At 31.2% G+C, this 21600-nt stretch overlaps 1 protein-coding gene across 1 annotated transcript; it reads left to right on the top strand.

Annotated features, from left to right (window-relative positions):
- The first annotated feature begins 418 nt into the window (after positions 1-418).
- Positions 419-15065, top strand: LOC111640371. The gene is made up of 3 exons (XM_023386387.1): positions 419-700; positions 6547-6616; positions 12659-15065. Exons 2-3 carry the CDS (start codon positions 6610-6612, stop codon positions 13927-13929), a joined length of 1278 nt encoding a protein of 425 aa, XP_023242155.1. The 5' UTR covers positions 419-700; positions 6547-6609; the 3' UTR covers positions 13930-15065.
- The last annotated feature ends 6535 nt before the right edge of the window (positions 15066-21600 follow it).

Raw genomic sequence — 21600 nt, 5'->3', positions numbered from 1 at the left:
TGAAGAAAATGACTCCTTCCGATCGAGAAATACTTAGGAGATTAAAAGATATCTTCAATGACGCTAGCAGAAAGATACAAAAGGATATCCAAGAAAACGTAGAGGAAGCAAGATAGCTGCAACACAAAAAATCATCTAACAAGTAAGAAGAGATCGAAGACCAGCAAAGCCAGGAGGCGATTCAAATTAAAAAGGACGAGGAGGAGTGAGAAAAGGGGGAGATGTCGTAGAAGGAGATGAAGTGGAAGCAGAAAGAAAACTTCAACGAAAACCGGAAACGGAATTGCTAGATTAATCTAGCAAACAAACGGCTCCTTTTCAGAGCCATTAAGCAGACTCGACAGTTCCAGAGCTGTCGAGTAATTTCCTCCTAAACGCCCTCTACGGTAGCTGTCTTTCGGAACATGTTTGGTGTTTTGACGTCACATTTGGTAGCGTCTTTCCTATCGCTAGCTGAAACTGACCAATGAGACTGTTTGTTCCAACGAACGTCACTCATCGTTCAGAAGATGCATCTACGTAACAGCTACCGATTTGCTCAGTTATAACTGTTGAGTCAGCTGATGCAGTCTGTGATCTTGAGAAGAAGAGTCTACGATCAAAGGACTTTTGGACCATGGCCACACTGTTCCACGTGTTGTAGCTTAGGAAGATTGGTCGTATATAATTTTTAAGATAAGAAAAAAATATGAAAATTACAGTAAGCAAATTTATTAGAAAAAATATAAAAAATTACGTTATTATTATAGGCAAGATGTAACAGATCTTTAAAACTATATTTTGATATTTAAATACTTATATTTTATGATAACAGATTGATTCAAATCTTGTTTGTGGTTATTATTATCTTTATTATTATTATATGTATATTTTATTATATCAAATTACTTAATACTATTCTTCTATTATTTTTGATGGGATAAGGCAATGCAATAAAAGGGAGTCATCTTGGAGGGGTTTCCTGTGGAAAACTGGCTTCCGTTTAGTGAAGAAAATAGAAAAAACCCCACTTGGCCAATCTGTTGGCGATGTTTGGTTGGTCCAAACTTTTCTATTGTTAAGAAAAACATTTTCTTCCCAAAATGTACAGAAACTTCAGTCTATCTTTTACAGTACCGTTGAATATTTAAAAGAATGTGGCAACATTTCCAAGAGTACCAGTACTGGTTTGTGGCATTTGTTGACAGAAAACTTAAAAACTATAATACAAAGTTGCAAAAAAGTAATAAATTTCTAATAAAAATAAATTTGATGTTCTTAACATTTTAAATGAAATATCTTATAATAATGTGTAGCAGTCACAAACCTGATAAATTCTCCTATAATAGCTAGATGAAGTATAATGTCTGGTTCACTATTCTGCAGGACTTCTTACTGGTTTTTTTTATTTCTAAATTTAATTGTTAAACAACACAATTTGTCATACTATTTCAATCCTTTACTTGCCAGAATGTAAAACTTTTTTTACATTTTGGACTATTGTCCATTATCAGCTGGCCTATAACAATCTTCACGAATGTTTTCAACCTCCACTGAGGTCTGCTTCAGGTGGTGACTAAATGGTGTCTCCTCTTGACCGTGAAGATTCATGAAACGTTCGTGAAGATTGTTATAGGACACAACACTATTATAAAAAGGTTTCGTGGATTGTTGTTACTCAACGCAGTGTTAGGATTAGTAGTCGTTTTGTGTTAAATTAATTTAATAATAATCTCAAATAACCAGTTGGTAGAGAAATGAGGCTTATCAAACTGCAATGAAGCCAAGTAATTGAGATCACATCAAGAAATTAAGACTTGTTTGTCTAATGCATTTCGGACTTCACTAGACTCCCTCGGCCACAATTATATGATTGTGATCTCGATTACTTGGCTCCATTGCAGTTTGATAAGTCTCATATCCCTAGCAACTGGTTATTTGAGATAATTATCAATACTAAATCCATCTTGATTTTCTATTTTTTCAATGTTGGATACCAATGTTGGATTTCATTCTTTTTTCATTTTCATACTATGATTATTATTCATTAAAATATTAAAAAATAAAATTATCTTCAAATGTTTCTATAGTTGTCTCTTAAATGTGTTATGTGTTAATTTTAAAATCTTTACAGTATTCAAATTGATTTCACAATCCTCATTACAATGAATTGCCACCACAGAGTTTTGGTAAGAATACTTAATCACTCTTGTATGCTCTTTCACACTTGCACCCAACCTTATTCCTATTCCCCTTATATAGGTACTGTACATAGATTTCTACATGTACAGTTAAAACTATACACTACATTTACTTTGTCTAACACTTTGCAGAAAAATGAACTGAAGAGGTTAATTATTAAAAAAAAAAAAGATCTGTTTTTGTTTTGTTTTGTTCTAACAAGAAAAGTTTGGAAAAACTGTTAGATGGTTAACTCATTTCATGAAGAAAACTGTCACTTAAAACTTGTTAAATTAGAATTAAAGACACTAAACCTACAAACCAGCAAATTTTATAACAAATACAAATGTTTTTGCCTGTGTTGAATGGGCATTATCAGGATTTATAGGTTAGTGTGTTTAACTCATTTTGTACTTATCATTATCAATAATTCAGTTATCAAAAAACTTCTTATAAACATTCATAAAGAATGTTCAAAAAGTTTAATGTCTATATATTAAAGTATGAAGATATACTGTGCCCATTTTTTAAAAGTAACTGATTTTCTTAACTGAATGTGCTGTCCAACATCTATAAACTGTTTTTAGTAATTAAGTACTACAAAAAAATATTTCTTTGTGAAATAGAAATATATGTAATAATTTTTTACTTTATACAAACATTTTAATAAAAATAATTGATTTTATTACAATTTCATACAAATTTATATATCAGTTCCATACACAGAAAGCTAGAACTTTTTTAAATAAGTTTCACAAAACCTTTTTACTCATTTTCTAGCAGTTTCTTGAGAGAACAAATGTTTTTGGCTGTTAAACATGGCCAAAACTTATTTATATATCAGTTTATATCTATTAAATTCAGAGATAGATAATGTGGTATCTTTGAAATACCCCAAGTTACGTAAGTAATGCGGACCATAGACCTTTACATAAGTCAAATTTATAAATTGTTTAAGTGTAACTACGTAATTAATAACTCAATACTGTATTTATTGTTATATGTGTATTGTACATATATTATTTTTTTGTATAAAAGAACAATAGAAATACAAAGTACATATATAAATGAAACAAAGAATTTTTAAAAATTTTTCTTCTAAACTAATTGCAGATCTTTGTTTTTTTTGGTTTATTACCAATAAATTTGGTTTGTCATTTTGATTGCATTTTAATAATACAGTTCTGTAAATAAACAATGAACACTATGTAAATGGAGTGGTGGTAAACAGGTTAATGTTATAAAATCGACAATTGAAAATATCACCTCATTTGGAGCTGATATTTGATAATGCACCGGTCAATTTTGGATGTAAATGTTTGGTTTTTACGAAATTAAAAACAATTAACAATAATTTAATAAAAGCTAATTGTAACTGTCATATTCTCTATAATACTGCTAAATATGCATTAAAAACAATGAAATATGATGTGGAAAGTTTAGTATTAAAAGCCTATAGCATATTTTCATCAAGTACCTGCAACATCAAAGAATTAAGAAATTGTTTTGATTTCCTGGAAGTCATACTATGAAACCTTGAAGCATATTTCTACATACTTGAAGCATTCTACTACTAGATGGGTAAGCTTATATAAAGCTATTGATAGGTTACTGAAAAATTAGTCCGATATTACCCTTTATTTTCTAAATCAGGGAGAAGAAGAATGTAATCCTACAACCTGGAAATTTGTGCAAGATCATGAAAATAGTATTAACAATGAATAATTCTTACCAGAACTGATGTTATATTTCGTACATTCCTTTTTACATATTTTCCAAAAATATATATTAATTTTTGAAGGAGAAAACATTGACGTCACTGAATTACATAATGTTTTTACAGATATTAGAAATTATATAGTGCAGAGAAAAGAACAGTGTTTTTACAGTTTTATAGTTAATCAGGCTCTTCTGGATTTTCCTGAGAATAAGAAAAAAATATTCAAACAAGAAGCCGATAAGGTGTATTCACAAGCATTGAAATATTTAAATGACTACTATTATTTTGAAAATGCATTTTTTTTAGTTCAAAAATTTAATTTAAAAAATAATGTTCCAACTATACAAGACTGCTGTGAACTTGATAAATATATAAACAAAATTGACTTCAAAGTAAAAGGTGATGATGTTTTTAATGAACTTAGCACAATAAAGGAAAGAGTAGGAATTTGAAGAAAAAGTTAAAAGCAGAAAAAAATAATTCACAGTTATGGGCATTTACATTAAAAAAAGGAAATTTTCAAAATGTTCAGAGGATAATCAGATTTATATTTAGCATTCCAATTTCTAATGAATATGTTGAAAGATGTTTCTCTTCAATGAATAACTTATGGTGGGATAAATGAAACAGATTAACATCGGAGAATGTTAAAGCTGAACTTATCAGCACAAAACCTTTCTCACTAATTTCTAGCCTTATTAACAAGAGTACCTGTTGTGGTTGTGCATCTCCTGTACATAGTGTGCTTACTCTAAAACCTTTTCTCCCCAACTTTAGCAAGTATCCTATCTGCACACCTCCCTTCTTTACCAAAAGTATGTTATTTTTTCCCCCAACTTTAGCAAGTATCCTATCTGCACACCTCCCTTCTTTACCAAAAGTATGTATTTTTCGCCCTCGGTATCGTATACCTATCATCGATGATGACGTCACTACTAAGACGATACATGGGTAAACATTGGCAGCATTTAAACTTCTTCTAACCGACGCTCCACAGTGTACCCGAGGAAGGCCTATTAAGAAGGCCGAAAACGTTTGTACTCTTGTTAATAAGGCTAGAAATTAGTGAGAAAGGTTTTGTGCTAATAATCTTAGAAATAGTTCTAGCTACATATGCATAGTAGTGTAAAGCTGAACTACTAATTTGCAGTAACATAAAAATTAAATGTAAAAATTTTTACGAAGAAATAATAAAAAATAAAAAAACTTATAGAAGCAAATATGACGTACCAAACCTATAACCGATGCATATCTAATTGTACATTCAACTTCAAACATTTTCTTAACCCCTTCTGGGTTCTTCTTCAGGTGAAAAGCTGGATCAAACACCAAACAAGGAACCGCAATTAGATACACATCGGTTATAGGTTCGGTATGTCATATTTACTTTATACATCCTGGTGTGCAGTTGCTGTTATATACTTCTAGAAGCAGCTAGGAGCAACCAAAAATACGCTTTTAAGGTGGTAAATAAAAAATAATGTAATTTAGTACTTATTTTTATATAATTTTTCTTAATTATTTTCATGTAGTTTATTATTATATGTAATCATTACTCGTGTTACTTTTCAAACTTTTATACTGTATTTATATTATATATTGTATATTTTGTAACTTAAATTAAATTAATAATAATGTTGGTATGTGTTATTTATTATTCTTACTTTTATCTATTATTTTTGCAATTAATATCAACATCGGACTGTTATTAATTATTTTTGAATATGACACATGTGATTATTGTATTACTTTAATAATTTAACAAAAAAAAAAAAAAAAAAAAAAAAAAAAAAAAAAAAAAAAAAAAAAAAAAAAAAAAAAAAAAAAAAAAAAAAAAAAAAAAAAAAAAAAAAAAAAAAAAAAAAAAAAAAAAAAAAAAAAAAAAAAAAAAAAAAAAAAAAAAAAAAAAAAAAAAAAAAAAAAAAAAAAAAAAAAAAAAAAAAAAAAAAAAAAAAAAAAAAAAAAAAAAAAAAAAAAAAAAAAAAAAAAAAAAAAAAAAAAAAAAAAAAAAAANTAATATATATATTCTTTACAGATTATTATTCTTAGACTATAAACTACTATTATTTTTATTGTATCTTTGAGAAATGACATGTAATGTAAATTCATATAAATGTGAGAGACCAGCATGCCAGAAACTCTGGTGTTACCGGGATGTTGGTTTTTACCATAAGGAATAATTTGATTTCCTGGTCTACCTCGGATACTGTTATGCCGATCATTCTGCAAAAATACAGCAATTTGTAATGATGTGGGTCACAGATTACCTGGACACTTGTTGAAACTTCTGCAATATTTCCAGTCAGTGGCCAAGACAGTTAAGGCAGCATCCTATGCTTTGGGAGATCCAGAATCAAACCTGGACAGTTGAAAATCCTCAGGAAGCTTTTGAGGATGGTTTGTCCTGGATATGTCAGGTTCTGTCCCTCGGCCACTCTATTTTTGGCTTGGTCGAGCTCATAATGGCCCTGGGAGAAAAAAGGCTGTGTCCACAGGCAGAAAGAAGGGCAAGCCCCATTGCAATAAAAACTTTTTAATTAATGATAGAATAAGTTGTAATAGAATTTTTATGTTAATCCTTAGAATTCAACTAAATAAACTTAATAAGTACAAACTTTTATTTAGATAGCAGATTTCAGAAACAAACAATTTTTTTTTTTTAATAGGTTCTTGAAGCTTAAGGGATTAGGAAGATTTTTACAGCCTACTTTGATCTACTTTGGCATTATATGAAAAGTAAGAAAAGAATTTTAAAATAATTTAATAATAATAGTACATTTGAAAAATTATATTTTTAAGTATTTTAAGTAGAATTTACATAATAATAAAACAAACACAAATTTAAACTCTAATTAATGTTCAGATCTCAAATATAGAATGATCAGACTAGATATTAGTAACATTGATATAGTGTTATAATATATGGCAGTGTTCATTTGGGTTGACTCTTGGAATTAAATGATTTTATTACCATACAAAAGTACATTTAGTGTTCACCATACTAGCAAATTTTCAGATGCAGAGGATAATCCATTACAGACATCAAAATACAAAATATAATTGAGGCCTATTTTTGCAAAAACAGCATATGTCAAAAAACATAAATGTTAAGAAAATTGCAAAACTATTTCTATTAAAATGCATTAAACAAGGACATCTTTTGCACCTATTTGCCAAAACAGTGATATATTCCAAAAGTTTTGGTGTATTTCCAGAATATTGTTTTTGACATGACCCAAGAAAAATTAAATTTTTGAAAACTGACATATGCTGTTCTTTCTAGAAACTTTATTCCCATGGTTCTTTTTACATGAAAAAGTTTGTAGCCACTGCTGTTATCTTCCTCTGCAATGTCCACATATTGTTTATCATCTACAATACTTGACAGATTTTTTGTAGAACTTCTTATTCTCTGCCTACTATAGGAAAACTGACAACTTCAGGCAGTCCACGAGTTTCTTTTCCTGTATAAGTATTAGATCTTTGTAGGCTTGTGGCAGTTTCAATGCATTGATCCACTTCCTGGTGCTTCTAATCAGAATATTTTTTTGTATGGCCTAGATCAGGCCTGGCCAACACTCAGCCCATCACATTAAATTGTGTGGCCCGCTAAGCGATTTTATATATCTATTAAAACTTTTGTTTCTCGTTATGTGTATACTAAAAAAATTAAACAAATGAAAATTTGCATGTGTCATTGTTACAGTGCACAAGTGCGACTATGAACACCAGTTCTATATTTGATACTTGTGAATCTTTGTCCCAGATGGTGGTGCTGCCCTGGTGACCAACGTCTCAACTAGTACCTGTATCCCCTAAAGTGTGGCCCACTGTAATGTTATGCATCATCAAAGTGGCCTGTGAAACAATTTGGGTCGGCCAGAGCTGGTCTAGATTATATGTCACAAATTTGGAAAGCCTGTTTATCTTTAGTGACTTTTATAATCATTGCTGATTTGAGATTTAAAAGTTAAATCTCAAATCTTTCAAAAAGTGAGAGATAGATACTTACCTGTAATCAGGAACCATGACATACTTTCCTATTTCCTTCTTTTTGTGATTTGTGGGGTTAATTCCATTAACTTTAACCTCTCAAATAACATCATCATCATCTTTTTCCTGGTTACAAAACCAACTAATATAGGATATCTTCAAATGATGTTGAGGTTACTGAGATCCAGAATACCTTTCAATGTAGTTGGCCATCTTGTAAGTCAACCTTTCTCACAAAAACTAGTAATTGTCAGAGACATCTGTTGTTTTTGCAAAAAATGCTCAATTGAAGTAATGTTGTGTTACATTACAGCTGCATTATGAGGTTTTCAAAGAAGTTTACAATGGTGATATTCAGATGAATGAATGTAGTGGAGAATGTATTAACATGACAAAAGTTACATTTCACTTGACAAGATGTGTGAAATTGTTGCTTATTGGCGTGATTGCAAATTTAGCTTCACCGTTCAGAACAATCAATAAACAAAACTTTCATGGATTAATGAAGTTGACTACTCAACTGTTCAATATGGAGAAGAAAGTCAACATTAGAGGAAATGTCAGATACAAATGCAAATCTATTTCACAGTAAATGTTGCAGCAGTTCAATAACACAAGAAAAACACTGGCATCATTGTAAAGGAACACAACCTTCAAATTTGGTCATTATGTAATGCTAAAGCTATGTGTCTAGACATTTTCAAGGCATGACATGGTTGGATTCATGCTTTCAACAAAAAGTTTCACATTGTGTCCTATAAAATCAACTTCACATCATCACTGGCTCATGTTGAAAATTTGAAACAAATTGAAAATGATGCAATCAACTTTGTTCATACCCAGAATCCTGGTTTGTAGTTATTCAGCATGTGTCAAAATGGCATCTTATCAGAGGTGTTTTGGACACACTCAAATATTAAGATATTCAAGTAATTTACAGTTGGTAAATGCTATCACACTCATTTATGATTCAGGTTGTGATACTGGCAAACACCTTCCAGTTATGTATATTGCTTGTTTAAAATATACAGCTAACTTGAGCATAAAGTCCAATGCCAAATGTTCAAAAACCCTTTAGTTGTTATATGGTTGTATTTTGAAAAACTCAGCAAAAACAAAGTGAAATATTTTCTTCTTTGTGATTACTAGTATTACTACAGTAAGATCCTACTTAACGCTGATTCGATATAACACAGTTTGCTCAAAGCCTTAAAGCTCAAAATTTACGCCAATTTAAATTATCGCGTCATTTCATTTATTCGTATATAATACGATTATTTATGAACTCGAACCAATCAGAAAAATGTGGCAAAAAGGTGTACTTTCTTTAAATCTGTTTGTTTGGTGCAATTTTGGAAAAAATATAACATCATGGATGCCATAGGCAATTTAAGCTTTGCTTGACAAGAACTAACTAATAAATGCACGAACAGTGTGTGGAAGAAATTATGATTGAAGGTATCCAAGAATTATCAACAAGAAGAGACTATTGCTGTATTGTTAGGTTGGCCAAGTTGTCAACCTAATAGATATAGCAGGACTAGGAGATATAGACGAGCAGGATATTGAGGAGTTATCGCAGGTTTCTGGTGAGAGCCTTACCAATGACGACCTTCAAGAACTGGCAGAACAAGGAATTCATGTAGAACTGGAAAATAGAGATTCTGAAAATGAAGAACCCAAAAACTTTCTCTACAGATTTCCTTAGTAAAAATTTGGTAATGATAACTGAAATCATTGATCAAATTGTAGCGAACGATCTAGATTTTGAAAGGAGTGCAAAAGCAAAACGAGGTGTTTTGGATGCGATCTTCAGCTACCAACATTTGCTTAAGGAAAGAAAAAAGCAGCAAATGAAACTTCACAACTTCATTGCAAAAAATAGAAAAGTCAGAACCTTCATCACAAAAAATGAACTTACATTTCTGTGTGCATATGTATTCTTCAGTTGAGAGTTCTTGGAGTTCTTCTGTCGTCAGATCAGTTTCAGGTTCCATTATGAGCTCTAAAATGCTCTTTATTTCTCAGATGTGATTTTCATTACTCCATTAGTAGCTTGAGACTTCTTGATATATCTTTCATAGCTAAGATTGTGCCTACTGTAGACCTGTTCAAGCCATACTGCCCAGCAACATCAGACATCTTGTGCTCACTTTCTACCTTGGCTATTATCTCTTACTCAGTTTCTACGGTGAGCACAGTTCTTGACACTCCTCTTTTTAGGCTTCATAATATTATCAGTTTCTTTTTTAAATAAAAGGTTCAGATCACTTACAAAAATTCAGAGAACACAAATCAACTAGCCCACAAAAAATTTTTTAAATGCAAGGCCCAGATGAAATTCAAAATTTAGTATTAAAACGTTAATGAATATCCGATGGGACAATTAAACTTTCACCTTTCGTAAATAAACCATGACACAAAACTTAACAAGTGCCCGACTGACAGTCTCTTGAAGACTATAAAAAATTATTTGTCAGAAAAGTAAACAAAAAGCTAGAATTACAAGGGAGAGTTTCAAAATTCAAAGGAATACTATCTGATCGGTATCGGGTTGAGGGTCGATGTTGATGTCTCCCATGCTCCAAAAGGTTTCGAATTGTTACCTGAAGACAAGGGAAAATCAATTGGTATTCGTTATTTTCTATTGTTTCTTTTTATGTTTGTTCAGTAAAGTGTTTGTTATCCAAACATGTGTTCATTGTCCAATCATAAAAATCTTTCGCGAAAGTGTTCGTTATCCAATTTGTTAGCTGTCCAAACTGTTCATTAACTGATCACCCACTGTATTTAAATTATTAAAATAACTTTTCGTGAAAGGCAAGTATGTTGCCATCCATTAATTTTATTGAAGTGAAACTTGAGGTTTGTAACAGGATCCCATTTAGCATGACATTATTTATCCATAATCTTTATATATTATTTTATTAATAAAATTGATATACATCTGAATATATTCAAATATTGAAATTGGCAATGCACTTTCATATTAGATAATGTCCGGAGTCATGTATCCAAATCAATTTCAATTTTTTTTTTTTTTTGCTTCTTTGTCTCAGAATAATTTCTACTAAAATATACAAAATTATTAAAGTTAACAATAGCAGACTCATGAAATATTATACTAATAATTTAAATAAATTAATATCCAACAGAAGAAACCTAGAATTTCAGTGATTGTTAGTTTGATATTCAAAACACTAACATTTATTTTGTTAGAAAATTTGAATTTAATATTTATGAAATTTGAAATTTTCTTGTGATTGATGTTTATATTGTACAATTAGTTTGATTATCCATATATTAATTGAAAGAGGGCTTTAGTTTGTTTGACTTGATTTGATAAACAGCTGTTGCAAAAAATATGGTTCAGGTATCAAATTTAGGCTCTTAACCTATAGATGATGATGCTGAAGAGAGACTTGAGAAAGGTGTAATAGTTTAGGAATGGCTGAGTAGTTAAGTTTGAGACAAACAGGTTGGGGCACTCCATGTTAACTTTAGCTCAAGCAAATTTTTGTGTTTTGCATTTTCATTATTGCAAGTACTGAGGTAAATATGAGGGCTATTTTTTAAATAAGGTCTGTTTGTGAATGAGAGTGAGAATGATGTGCGATTGCAGCAGTGTACATGAGCATCTGCTTTCAGCATGCTTTGCATGTGTTTAGATGCCATTTGCAGCCGTATTGCCTGTCTGTGTGCTGAACTGTAGAAGTTTATAATGTTTAAGAAAATTGAGTCACCCACTGACTGTAAGATACAATCTGTTATTCGATTTCAGCATGAAAGATCATGGTAACTGTCTTTTGGGACAGGAAAGGGACTTTGTTAGTGGATTTTATGCCAAGAGGCACAACAATCAATTCTGATGCTTATTGTGACCTTGAGAAAACTCCGCTGTACCATACAAAACAAGCGGCATGGCCTAATGTCTTCCGGCGGCAGATTTCTTTTGAAGTCAGAATTTAAAAAATTTTTGAGTGGTATGACAAATGTTTGAACAAAAATGGATGTTATGTAGAAAAGTAGATAAAAGTATGTAGAATATGGGAAAAAATATATTTTAATATTTACAGTATTTTTCTTCTTATTAAAAAACGGATCTTATTTAAAAAATAGCCCTCGTAAATGTACATTTAGTTACTAAGACCATTGTTTTTATCACCTTCTCCCAACTCAACCTCACTAATCCCTCCACCCCGTCAAAAGCCAGGCATAAGCAGCTAGTATATTAATAGAAGTGTTCCATTCAAATTTTAATATTTAGTACTATTTAGTACTGTATTCTAAATGGAGGTTTTTATTTTCAAATTTCAACATTAAAATTAACATCATTTTCTTTCCAATTGCATTTTGCTATTAAATTTTCAATCCATTTTTTTCGATTGAAAATGTAATCATCTACTTACAGAATAAGCAGTTGATTAAATAACTTCAGTCACAATTATGTTAATATGATAGAAGTTTAGAAAAACTTCTCATTTTGAAAACTTGTTTTAAGATAGAACACTATTATGAATTTGTTTTGTTTTAAAGTTTTATCTTTTAATTAATTATAATTTCAAAATAGAATATGAAAGTATTTTATTTTGTTCCAATTAAATTTTCAAACGTGAATAAATCTGATCAATTTTCATAAAATCATTTCAAATTTCGTTTAGGATTTGGAAAAGGACAATTGAATTAAAATGTAAATAGATACTTGTAATATTTTGATAAAATATATTGACAGTAAATTCGTAGCTTATATAACATTAAATATGAAGGAATTTTTTTTATTTTCAGGATCTTGGATTGTGTCATTTTTTGATGGAAACAATCATTTTCATTCAAGACAGCAAAATTTTTGTCAGATAATTGGAACTATTGTAACAAATTTTTATAGTACATTTATAGCTAACAGACCTGTTAACAAATTGAGAAGTATATTTAAATATACAATAGTAATTAATGCATTACATCTGGATCAAAATGTACCTGTGACAAGTAACAGAAAGAGAACGCTTACTATAAAATCAGTTGCTAGAAATAATATATCTGCATTTATAAAAAACTGTAATATTTTGAAAACTTTTTATAAAGATACTTCTGTATTTTTCCAAGTTAATACTTGCAATATGTCAAACAGTTCTGAAGGTGCTGGAAAGTATAAATGGATTGTTTATGAAAATGATTATCTCATTGCCTATCTACATTCTTTTCCATATACAACTGGGGTCACTGTAGTAGAAATAAAGAATAAACCTGACTTTCATATTTTTGCACTTCCAATACAAGAATTTGTTAAAATAATGTTGGATATTCAACATGTATCTAATCTTCTTTGTGATCGACTCGATGTACAACGGTGTGCATTGATTGCGGAACCACAGGATGGTCAGCCAACAAAAATTCTTCTAATTCCGCTTCACGGTCTCTCCGATGCCTGGAAACCATGCATCTGTTCAGAACCTGAGTTTAATTCTTGCTATCCAGGTTACTGTACTTCTAAAAATGGACCTAGAGCTTCTGATGACGAACTGAACAAAATTCAAAATAAAATAAGAAATAAATTAGATTCGCAGGAATTAAATTTTAAATTTTATGGAGATGCAAACGATGACAATCTTTTTGCAAAAATTGTAAGAGGTGACGAGAAAGCCCAGTGGAGAGTATGGGAAGATGAAGATCACGTTGCTTTCCTAACTCCATTTCCAAATACACCTGGTTTCACAGTTTTAGTTCCAAGAAAACATTTGGACAGTAATATTTTTGCATTAGATAAACCGGATTTTGAAAAGTTAATGGTAGCAACTCACAAAGTTTCTAATTTATTGATGAAGGCTCTGGAAATTAAGTCATGTGCTATGATATTTGAAGGATACGAAATAGATTATGCTCATGTGAAATTGATTCCAATTCTACATGACGTAACAATGATAAAGAAACCAAAAGAAGTTGAATTTAATATTAATTATGTTGGCTTTGTTACAAGTCTGAATGGTCCAAAAGCAAATTATGATGATTTGAATTCAATTCATCATAAAATTACAACTTCAGATAATGTAAATTCTTAAAAATTTTGAAAATTTACAAACATTTATAAAAAATATAATTTTATAAGTGTTATTAAAGCAATTTTCATCGAGGAGAGTGTTTTTTATTTTTTTCTTCCTTAAAGTGGAAACTAAGGGTGTGTTTGGAAATTGTTATTGGTAACTGCCAGCAGTTGGAAATTGTAACTGGTATTACTGGTAACTGCCAGCAGTTACCAGTAATACCAGTTACAATTTCCAAACGCATCCTAAGACAGCCTTTTTTTCCCATCACATCCATTATGGGTTTGGTCAGGCTCACAATGAGAGTGCCCAGACCGTAAGGGATGAGGGTCAGACATATCCAGGATTGACTGCCTGTGAAAAATTCCTGGGATTTCTCACCTGAATTCAGTCTCAGCTCTGAGTGGTAGGCTGATATCCTAACTACTTCATCCATTGGAGGATTTTTTTTCAAGAATGAATTTAATTGGTTCTAAAAATAGATGTAGCTGAAAAAAACTTTTTTTTAATAAAATTAGTAGTTGATTTCCCAGAAGTATTTCTTGTATTTGTTAAGAGAAATGCAAGAATTATCAGTTATAAATAATAATTCAATAACTATCTGAAGATGGATACAATAATCAACGGCAATAATGTTTTGAAAACTGTTTACATTCCGGATGATATTAAATTGATTCTATTTTATTATTATAAGATGTTTGGGTTGAGTCATAAATTCGTTCTAATTGAAGGTAAGTGTAATTGTAATTCAAATACCTGCCAGATGATGTTTCAAAACGTTTTATTAGAGGTTGCGGCCGATGTTTTCAGCCCAAAACGTGAACGGCGGACCGTCGAGCGCCGTCATCTGGCAATTCTGGACGGTCGATAATGGCGGTCGCTACGTCTAGCATGGCGAGTAGACGATCGGCTTAAACTTCATTTTTTTTGTGTGTTTGGGGGTTAAAATTATGATTATTTAGCATTTACGAATAATATTGTAAAGAAACAGACGATTTTAATCCAGAAATTAATTATTCAATTTTTTAGCAAGTGATGCGAAGTGCCTATACAATTTACATATATTTGTCTTCATAATAACTTATCTTAAGGAGGTTTGTTCTTCCACGGCATCATCTACCAACAACAGCGTAATACCCCGTTCGCACCGAGATTTCGATCTAGATTGTGACTAAGGTCGGAGACTGTGGTGCAAACGCTCTCGACCGTTTCAATCGCGAGAGAGATCCCACAATCCCACGCGCGCGAGAAAATACAGGATGGCTGCGGAACACATGTCGGGCTATCTGACAGAAATAAAAAAGACATCTGGAGAGACGACGACATCTGTCTATTATTATATGTATGGCAAGAAAAAGTATTTATTTCTAACCAAAACTTCCATTTTGTTTGTTGGTGTTTGTGACTTACCGCGTAGTTACGTCAGTTTTATGATCGCGTGTAATAGCAAGATTCTTCTCGAGCGGACTGCCTGTGCGAACAGCACGACGTTCGACTAGAGACAGTCACAATCCAGATTGTAGGTAAATCGAGATCGAAGTGAGTCATGGATTGTGTGCGAACGTAGTATAATACGTTGTAAATTTCCTAAACTAATTTTCCGAGCCGCTTTCGAATTTACATAAACCACCACTACTCTCGACAAAAGTATGAGATGGTCCGATCGTACGGTAGGAGACACCACGCTAATTAAAAATAAGTGTTATTAAACATCCTATAAATACTTTAAAATAGTTTAATTTGTTTATTAACCTTAGCTAGTAACATTCGTCGTCGTTAAACATTTCCGCCATTTTTCAACAATATCCTATGAGTCAGTGCGCGACGTGAACGTGTGGCGCACTGACTCATAGGAGTTCAAACGTCAAACATGTACTTCTGCTTGCCGTACAACTTTAACGTTTGAACTTCGGCCGCAACCTCTCTATTATTTAACAAGTAATGTCTAAATCTAAATTTTAAAGCTGAAATGTCAAGAATGTTATAAAACAATGTTTTTGATGGAATTGGAATGTGCGTATAAGCTACAGCCCCTGAACAAAAGCATGGAATATTTTGTAATTGCTGCAGAAAAATTATTTTGGTCCTTAAATAATCAAACTCGAAAATAATAATGAACTTTTAATAACTGGTAAATATAATTGACATTAGAGTATTTACATACCAAACGTCATAGATATTTGCATAAATTACAACAGCATTTTAAACAAAGTAAGAGTTGAACAAAAGTATGGAATATTGATAGTTACATTAAAAAATATTGAATTTAAACATGCTAAAATGAATATTACTCTTGTAAATAAATTTTATGACGTCATAAATATAATGAATACTTCATTGTAATGACATCATCAAATTTATTTACAAGAGGACATGAAGTGGGTCATGTACCCAATTTCGGGCTATAAAGACCAGCAGCAGGCTAGGCTGCAAATGAGTTCGGTCGTGGGTTCGTGCTCCAGGTTTTCTCCATGTCTGTAACGCCTGAATAGGGGCCATTTTCCCTTAAAAGACCTCCCATAAGGCATCATTTCTCCGCACATGTATGGCCATTCCATCACACAGCAGGCTAATCGGACGCATGCGTCCATATCACGTTCACTCGGAGTCATGGTGTACTGTACATGAGCCCCATACTCCATATTAACTAAGAAAGAAACGAGGCTGCAAATGCTATCAGCCAAACTTTTGAAGAAAAAATGCCTCAGAGCTGAATACCATCAGTTGTTCGAAGGGAGAGAAGGGACCCCCGTCTCACTTGAAGTGCACCGTGGACCACCGCCACATACCTTAGACGACATGTGCGCCTCAGTGGACAGAGCTTGGCAAGACATACCTCAAGCAACCATTAATTGCATCATTGATAGTATGTCTCACCGTATAGCTGCCCATGGGGCCATATTCATTACTGAATAAACAGCTGTCTATTGCATTTCTTTGTTTCTCCTTTTAATCATTCACTTATGTCTTTCACCTCTACCGGCCCTGCAATATATATGTGGCTACGCACATTTCTTTATGGTGTTGAGATTTCACTTTTGATAGGTGTAGTAGCTACCTTGCCAAATTTTGTTTCTTAATTATTACCCCATCCTGAGACTTCAATGAAATACACACATACACGGAACTTTTTTGTATTTGTTTGGGTTCGGTCGAAGTCTCAAAACGTGGAGATTTAAAAAAAAAAAAAAAAAAAGACTCGGAGATTATCACCCTGACTACTTGTTTTACTAGTTATATTAATTAATGTTAAAAATAATTGAATTGGTAACTCAAGGTGACTACTTTAGAACTGCAAGAGTACAGGCAGTTTGTACGTAGTACTTCGTCTGTTCATTGTAATAAATTAATAATACTTGATGCTACAACTCGAACTGAAACTAAAATTTCCTGAAGTAGGAAATATTGCAGTGCGTCACAATGCAAAAGTAAAGCGATTCCGGAAAAAACAAGATTGCAAGTTTTCCAAAAATAAGCAAAAACTACTGAAATGGAAACAAAATTAAAAGTTGACAAAAAGTTTCAAAGTATATACTAGTATTTTTTTTTCTAACTCTTTCAGCCGTGTGGGCACTAAGAGGGCCTCTTTTCAGCGGACCCATTGTGGGTTCGGCCAGTTCCACAATGGAGCGGCCGCGTGGAGGGACGGATCCAAACATATCCGATAGGATCACCCCCTGAAAAATTCCTGAGGATTTATCGACCCAGTCCGGATTCGATCCCGGGTCCCCAGCGCGGTAGACTTCCACCTTAATTGCTCGGCCATTCGCCCATCAACGTTTAATAGTTTCTAAATATTGGGAACAACTTTCTTAAGAATATTTCCAAGCCTTTCTCACACAAAGGAAAAAGAATTGGGGCGTTGGGTATACGTTTAAGAAACTAAGGGGGCGGGGGCTCGAAGTTCGGAAATCACCGATCTAGATTCTAGAATATATGGGCCGCGGAGTGACAATGGCATCATTGTAATGATTTCAATACAAAGGGCAAGAAAGAGTATGTTGTAAGACTTTGCTGCTTTACTTTAACATTATTTTTCTATCTGAAATTCTATATCTTTGTATAAATTACATTACTGTATTATTAGGCTTACCATAATATTTTTTCCTCAAACCGGGACAATTTTGAGAAAATACAACAGAAAATAAAACCTACCAGGATAAATACCTATGATTGAAATGGCTAAATAAAGAAGTTGTTAACAAAAACTAACAATGAGTAAAAGCAATTTTTAATAACTCAATCGAACATACCTTATTATTAAGAAGTTATTATTATTTATCGCTAGTGTGAACTTTATTTAAAAATTCTATGTTATTTTTAATGCAATTTAAATCGGTGCATTTAATTAAAATATGACAATATATTTGAGGAAGTTCCTACCGCTGCTACTAGGCTTGCCTTGTGTTTAACACACTTCAAGTGATTGTAATGTCCGCGTGTTACTGAAAATTCTGAAAAGCACAGTTCACGTTTCACTGTGTCAATACGATAACAAACATTTTTCAAAAATGGATAATTTTTTTTAATTCATCAGTAAATACAAGGTTTCTTTTTGGCATTTTGGAGATTAAATTAATTTAATGCAGAGTACAAAATAATCGCAAATGCCCACTAGCAATTTGAACTCGACTAATATAAGACACTGACAATGACGTGCCAGTGTAAGTTTCAGTTTTGCTAATTCTAATTGAAACAAAATATGTAAAAATTAAAGTAAAAACATCTGGATCTCATAGACTACATGCTATTATAAATTCTGTGAAAAAATAAAACATCTAAATTCATTAGGCCACATGCTTTAAATTTTGGGGGAAACATCTAGACAACATTAAAAGTACTTAGATCTAGATACAAAATATTTAGATTGACAACAGTGAGTGTAACAGGTGGATATTTTAGCTGCCAAAACGCCATTTTACCAGAGGCTTCGCTATCGGTTTCTTGTTAAATTCAGCGCTGCTGCTGAAGTTATATTAACACCGCACACAGAGCAGCGATGCAAATTGAAAAATGGCGGATCTCGTTGCAACTGTTAAATTGTTTTGCGAATTATTTAATTCGAAACATTTTAAAAGTAATTCATTTTTGCGATATAAGACTTTGTTTGAGACGTAAAATTAACGATTTAAATTTAAAAATTAGAAGAAACTATACACGTTTTCATTACGTCCTTTAACACTATAGGGAACACAGCTGGTTTTTCTCAGTCAAATCAACCTTTAAATTAATAAAGACTCGACTTCACCCCTTTCTTCTACTTTTTAAATAATACATTTTCTTATATCATATAAATTTTCCATGTTAATTAATTAATATTGTCCCCATTTTAAAAAATACTGTTACGTGAAGATTTTATTATCGTTCTAGCGGTTAGCTGACCTTCTTTGTAAATAATTCACAAATAAAATTCACAAAAGTGCATTTCCATAAAATTTTTAATAAAAAAAATTCAACAATTTGACAGATTAAAACAAATTTACGATTACACAAGAAAATAAAACTTTAAAAATTTTTACTTGCCTAAACTTTTATTTTATTATATAAATGGACGAAAATTATTTTAATTTACTCTTTACTTTATATTTTGAATACAAAATGGCATAATCGTCAGTAGAAAATATTTCTGAAAATATAAATAATGTTAAGCTTCAAATTTAGAATACATAGAAAAGATTAAAATTTAATTGAAAATATGATTTGTTTAAATAAAGGCTTGCAATTTTATAAGAACAGAAATAATTTTGGAATATAAAACTCTACATGCAAAATTTCTATAATTATTTTACCACAAATTATATAAAATGATGACAAATTAAAAATTAAAATAAATATAACCATCTTAGTAACTTACATATACATGCAGTATTATATTGCAATTATAAATGTAGATTTGGTAAAGGAAATCTTGGTACTTTCGGGTGTTTGAGTCATTAGGAAATTCTTGGCACTCCCATCTTGGATCGTGGGAAAAGTTTACTCTACCACCTAACAACAATGGTCCAAACCCTCCTAATTTATCTGGGGACGTCGTTTCCTATTCGTCATCGATGCTGGTCCATGCTATTGCACACCGGGCGGCTCGGGCCCATCTGTAATGGGCATAATTGTGTTCGGTCATTTAACCTACAAATTGTTGGCATGGCACTAATTAAGCAATCGATCATAATATTGTTAACGTTATATGTCTGCATTTTCAAGTGTGATATATGAAAACGAAGGAAAACTTGGATGATATGAAATGGAATTCACTTTTAATTTCGTAGTTTTATTTTATTTTTTAAAGTAATAATTTGTTTTCGAGAATAATGAAATGCTAATCGTAGCAAACACGTTTTCTCTGTTAGTATAGTTATATTAATTACACCAATAATACTGTAAATATATATATATGTTATATAATGACCTGTAAAACCTGCGTAAACCGGAACAGCGAGGTACCGAATATTTATTCCGGTTTGGCAGGTTTTCGGTTTGAATTCTTTTTACATAAAAAATCTCTCCGTTTCATAAAATTTTTCAAATTTTAGGCAGATTTCCGTTTTATTCGGAGTCCATTTTAGACGGGTTTTACTGTATATTTTGAGATTTCTCAGTCTGTTCTTGTGTTGGTGATTGCATGCATCTTCTTGGAATGAAATTTAACAAATCCAAGATATTCCATAGCTTAAAATGTTTGGTAAATAAAATATATTTAGTAGCTCGATGTATTAAAACTATAATTTGTTTCTAAAGATACCAAAAACAGTGCATTTAATAAATCTGCTATTTCTTTACTTTATAACATTAGAAATATTTTCGAAAATTTTCGACATTTAATTGTTTTTTATCTCGATATTAAAAACCTTTATTATAAAATCTTATTATAAAAAATAATCATTTATCTCAATATGGAGTAAGTATAAATTATTGGAGAAGTCAGTGAGTCTCATATAGATGCCATTTTCATTAATATTTTGCGTGTGTTAAGAGAGTTTCGTAAACAAAACAACATATAACATTTTGAAGGAACGGTTACGTAAAGATTTATTAAACTACATTTACTGTATATCGATTTATTTTTATCGGTATTGTGTATCGATCTCGAATGAAATCACGAATGATTCATTTCTTTCAAGTCTAATTGTTACGTATATCATCATCCGCCATTTTTGTTACATAAAGGTTTCTCTGTCCAAGATCGAATAATATAATTATTAAAATATTGCAATAATAAAGAAAAATATTTGTAATATATAATTATATATTTGAACGATTCTTTATAATCAAGGATTTTTAACCATTTACATCATATAATTTCTTCTAAAATAAACAAAAATATTTTTTCTGTTGTATTATTTAACATCGGTATTTTTTCACAGACCATAAACTAAAATAAAATATTCTAACTTTTAAGTATTGGATTGAGTTAATTAAAATGTTTTAAAATGTTTTATATTTAATAATAATATATTTTATTCACACGGTGTTTCTAATAATTCGTAGATTATACACGTCATAAAAATTGTTATGTATACAAATTTGCATTTTGAAATCAAAGATCAATGACAGATATACAGGTTATATATATAGTCCCATTAATGTTATTCTCGGAACTCTGTATATAATAACAATACACAAACATTATATAAATCCACCCAAGGGTATTTCCAGTTAACTACAAAAGAAGCAATTTTAAACACCTACAAT

The sequence above is a fragment of the Centruroides sculpturatus genome, unplaced genomic scaffold, assembly GCF_000671375.1.
Source record: "Centruroides sculpturatus isolate CEXI.00-Female unplaced genomic scaffold, Cexi_2.0 scaffold1261, whole genome shotgun sequence".
Taxonomy (NCBI): Eukaryota; Metazoa; Arthropoda; class Arachnida; order Scorpiones; family Buthidae; genus Centruroides; species Centruroides sculpturatus.
The sequence above is the reverse complement of the archived record's forward strand: the minus strand, read 5'-3'. Positions and strand labels throughout refer to the sequence as shown.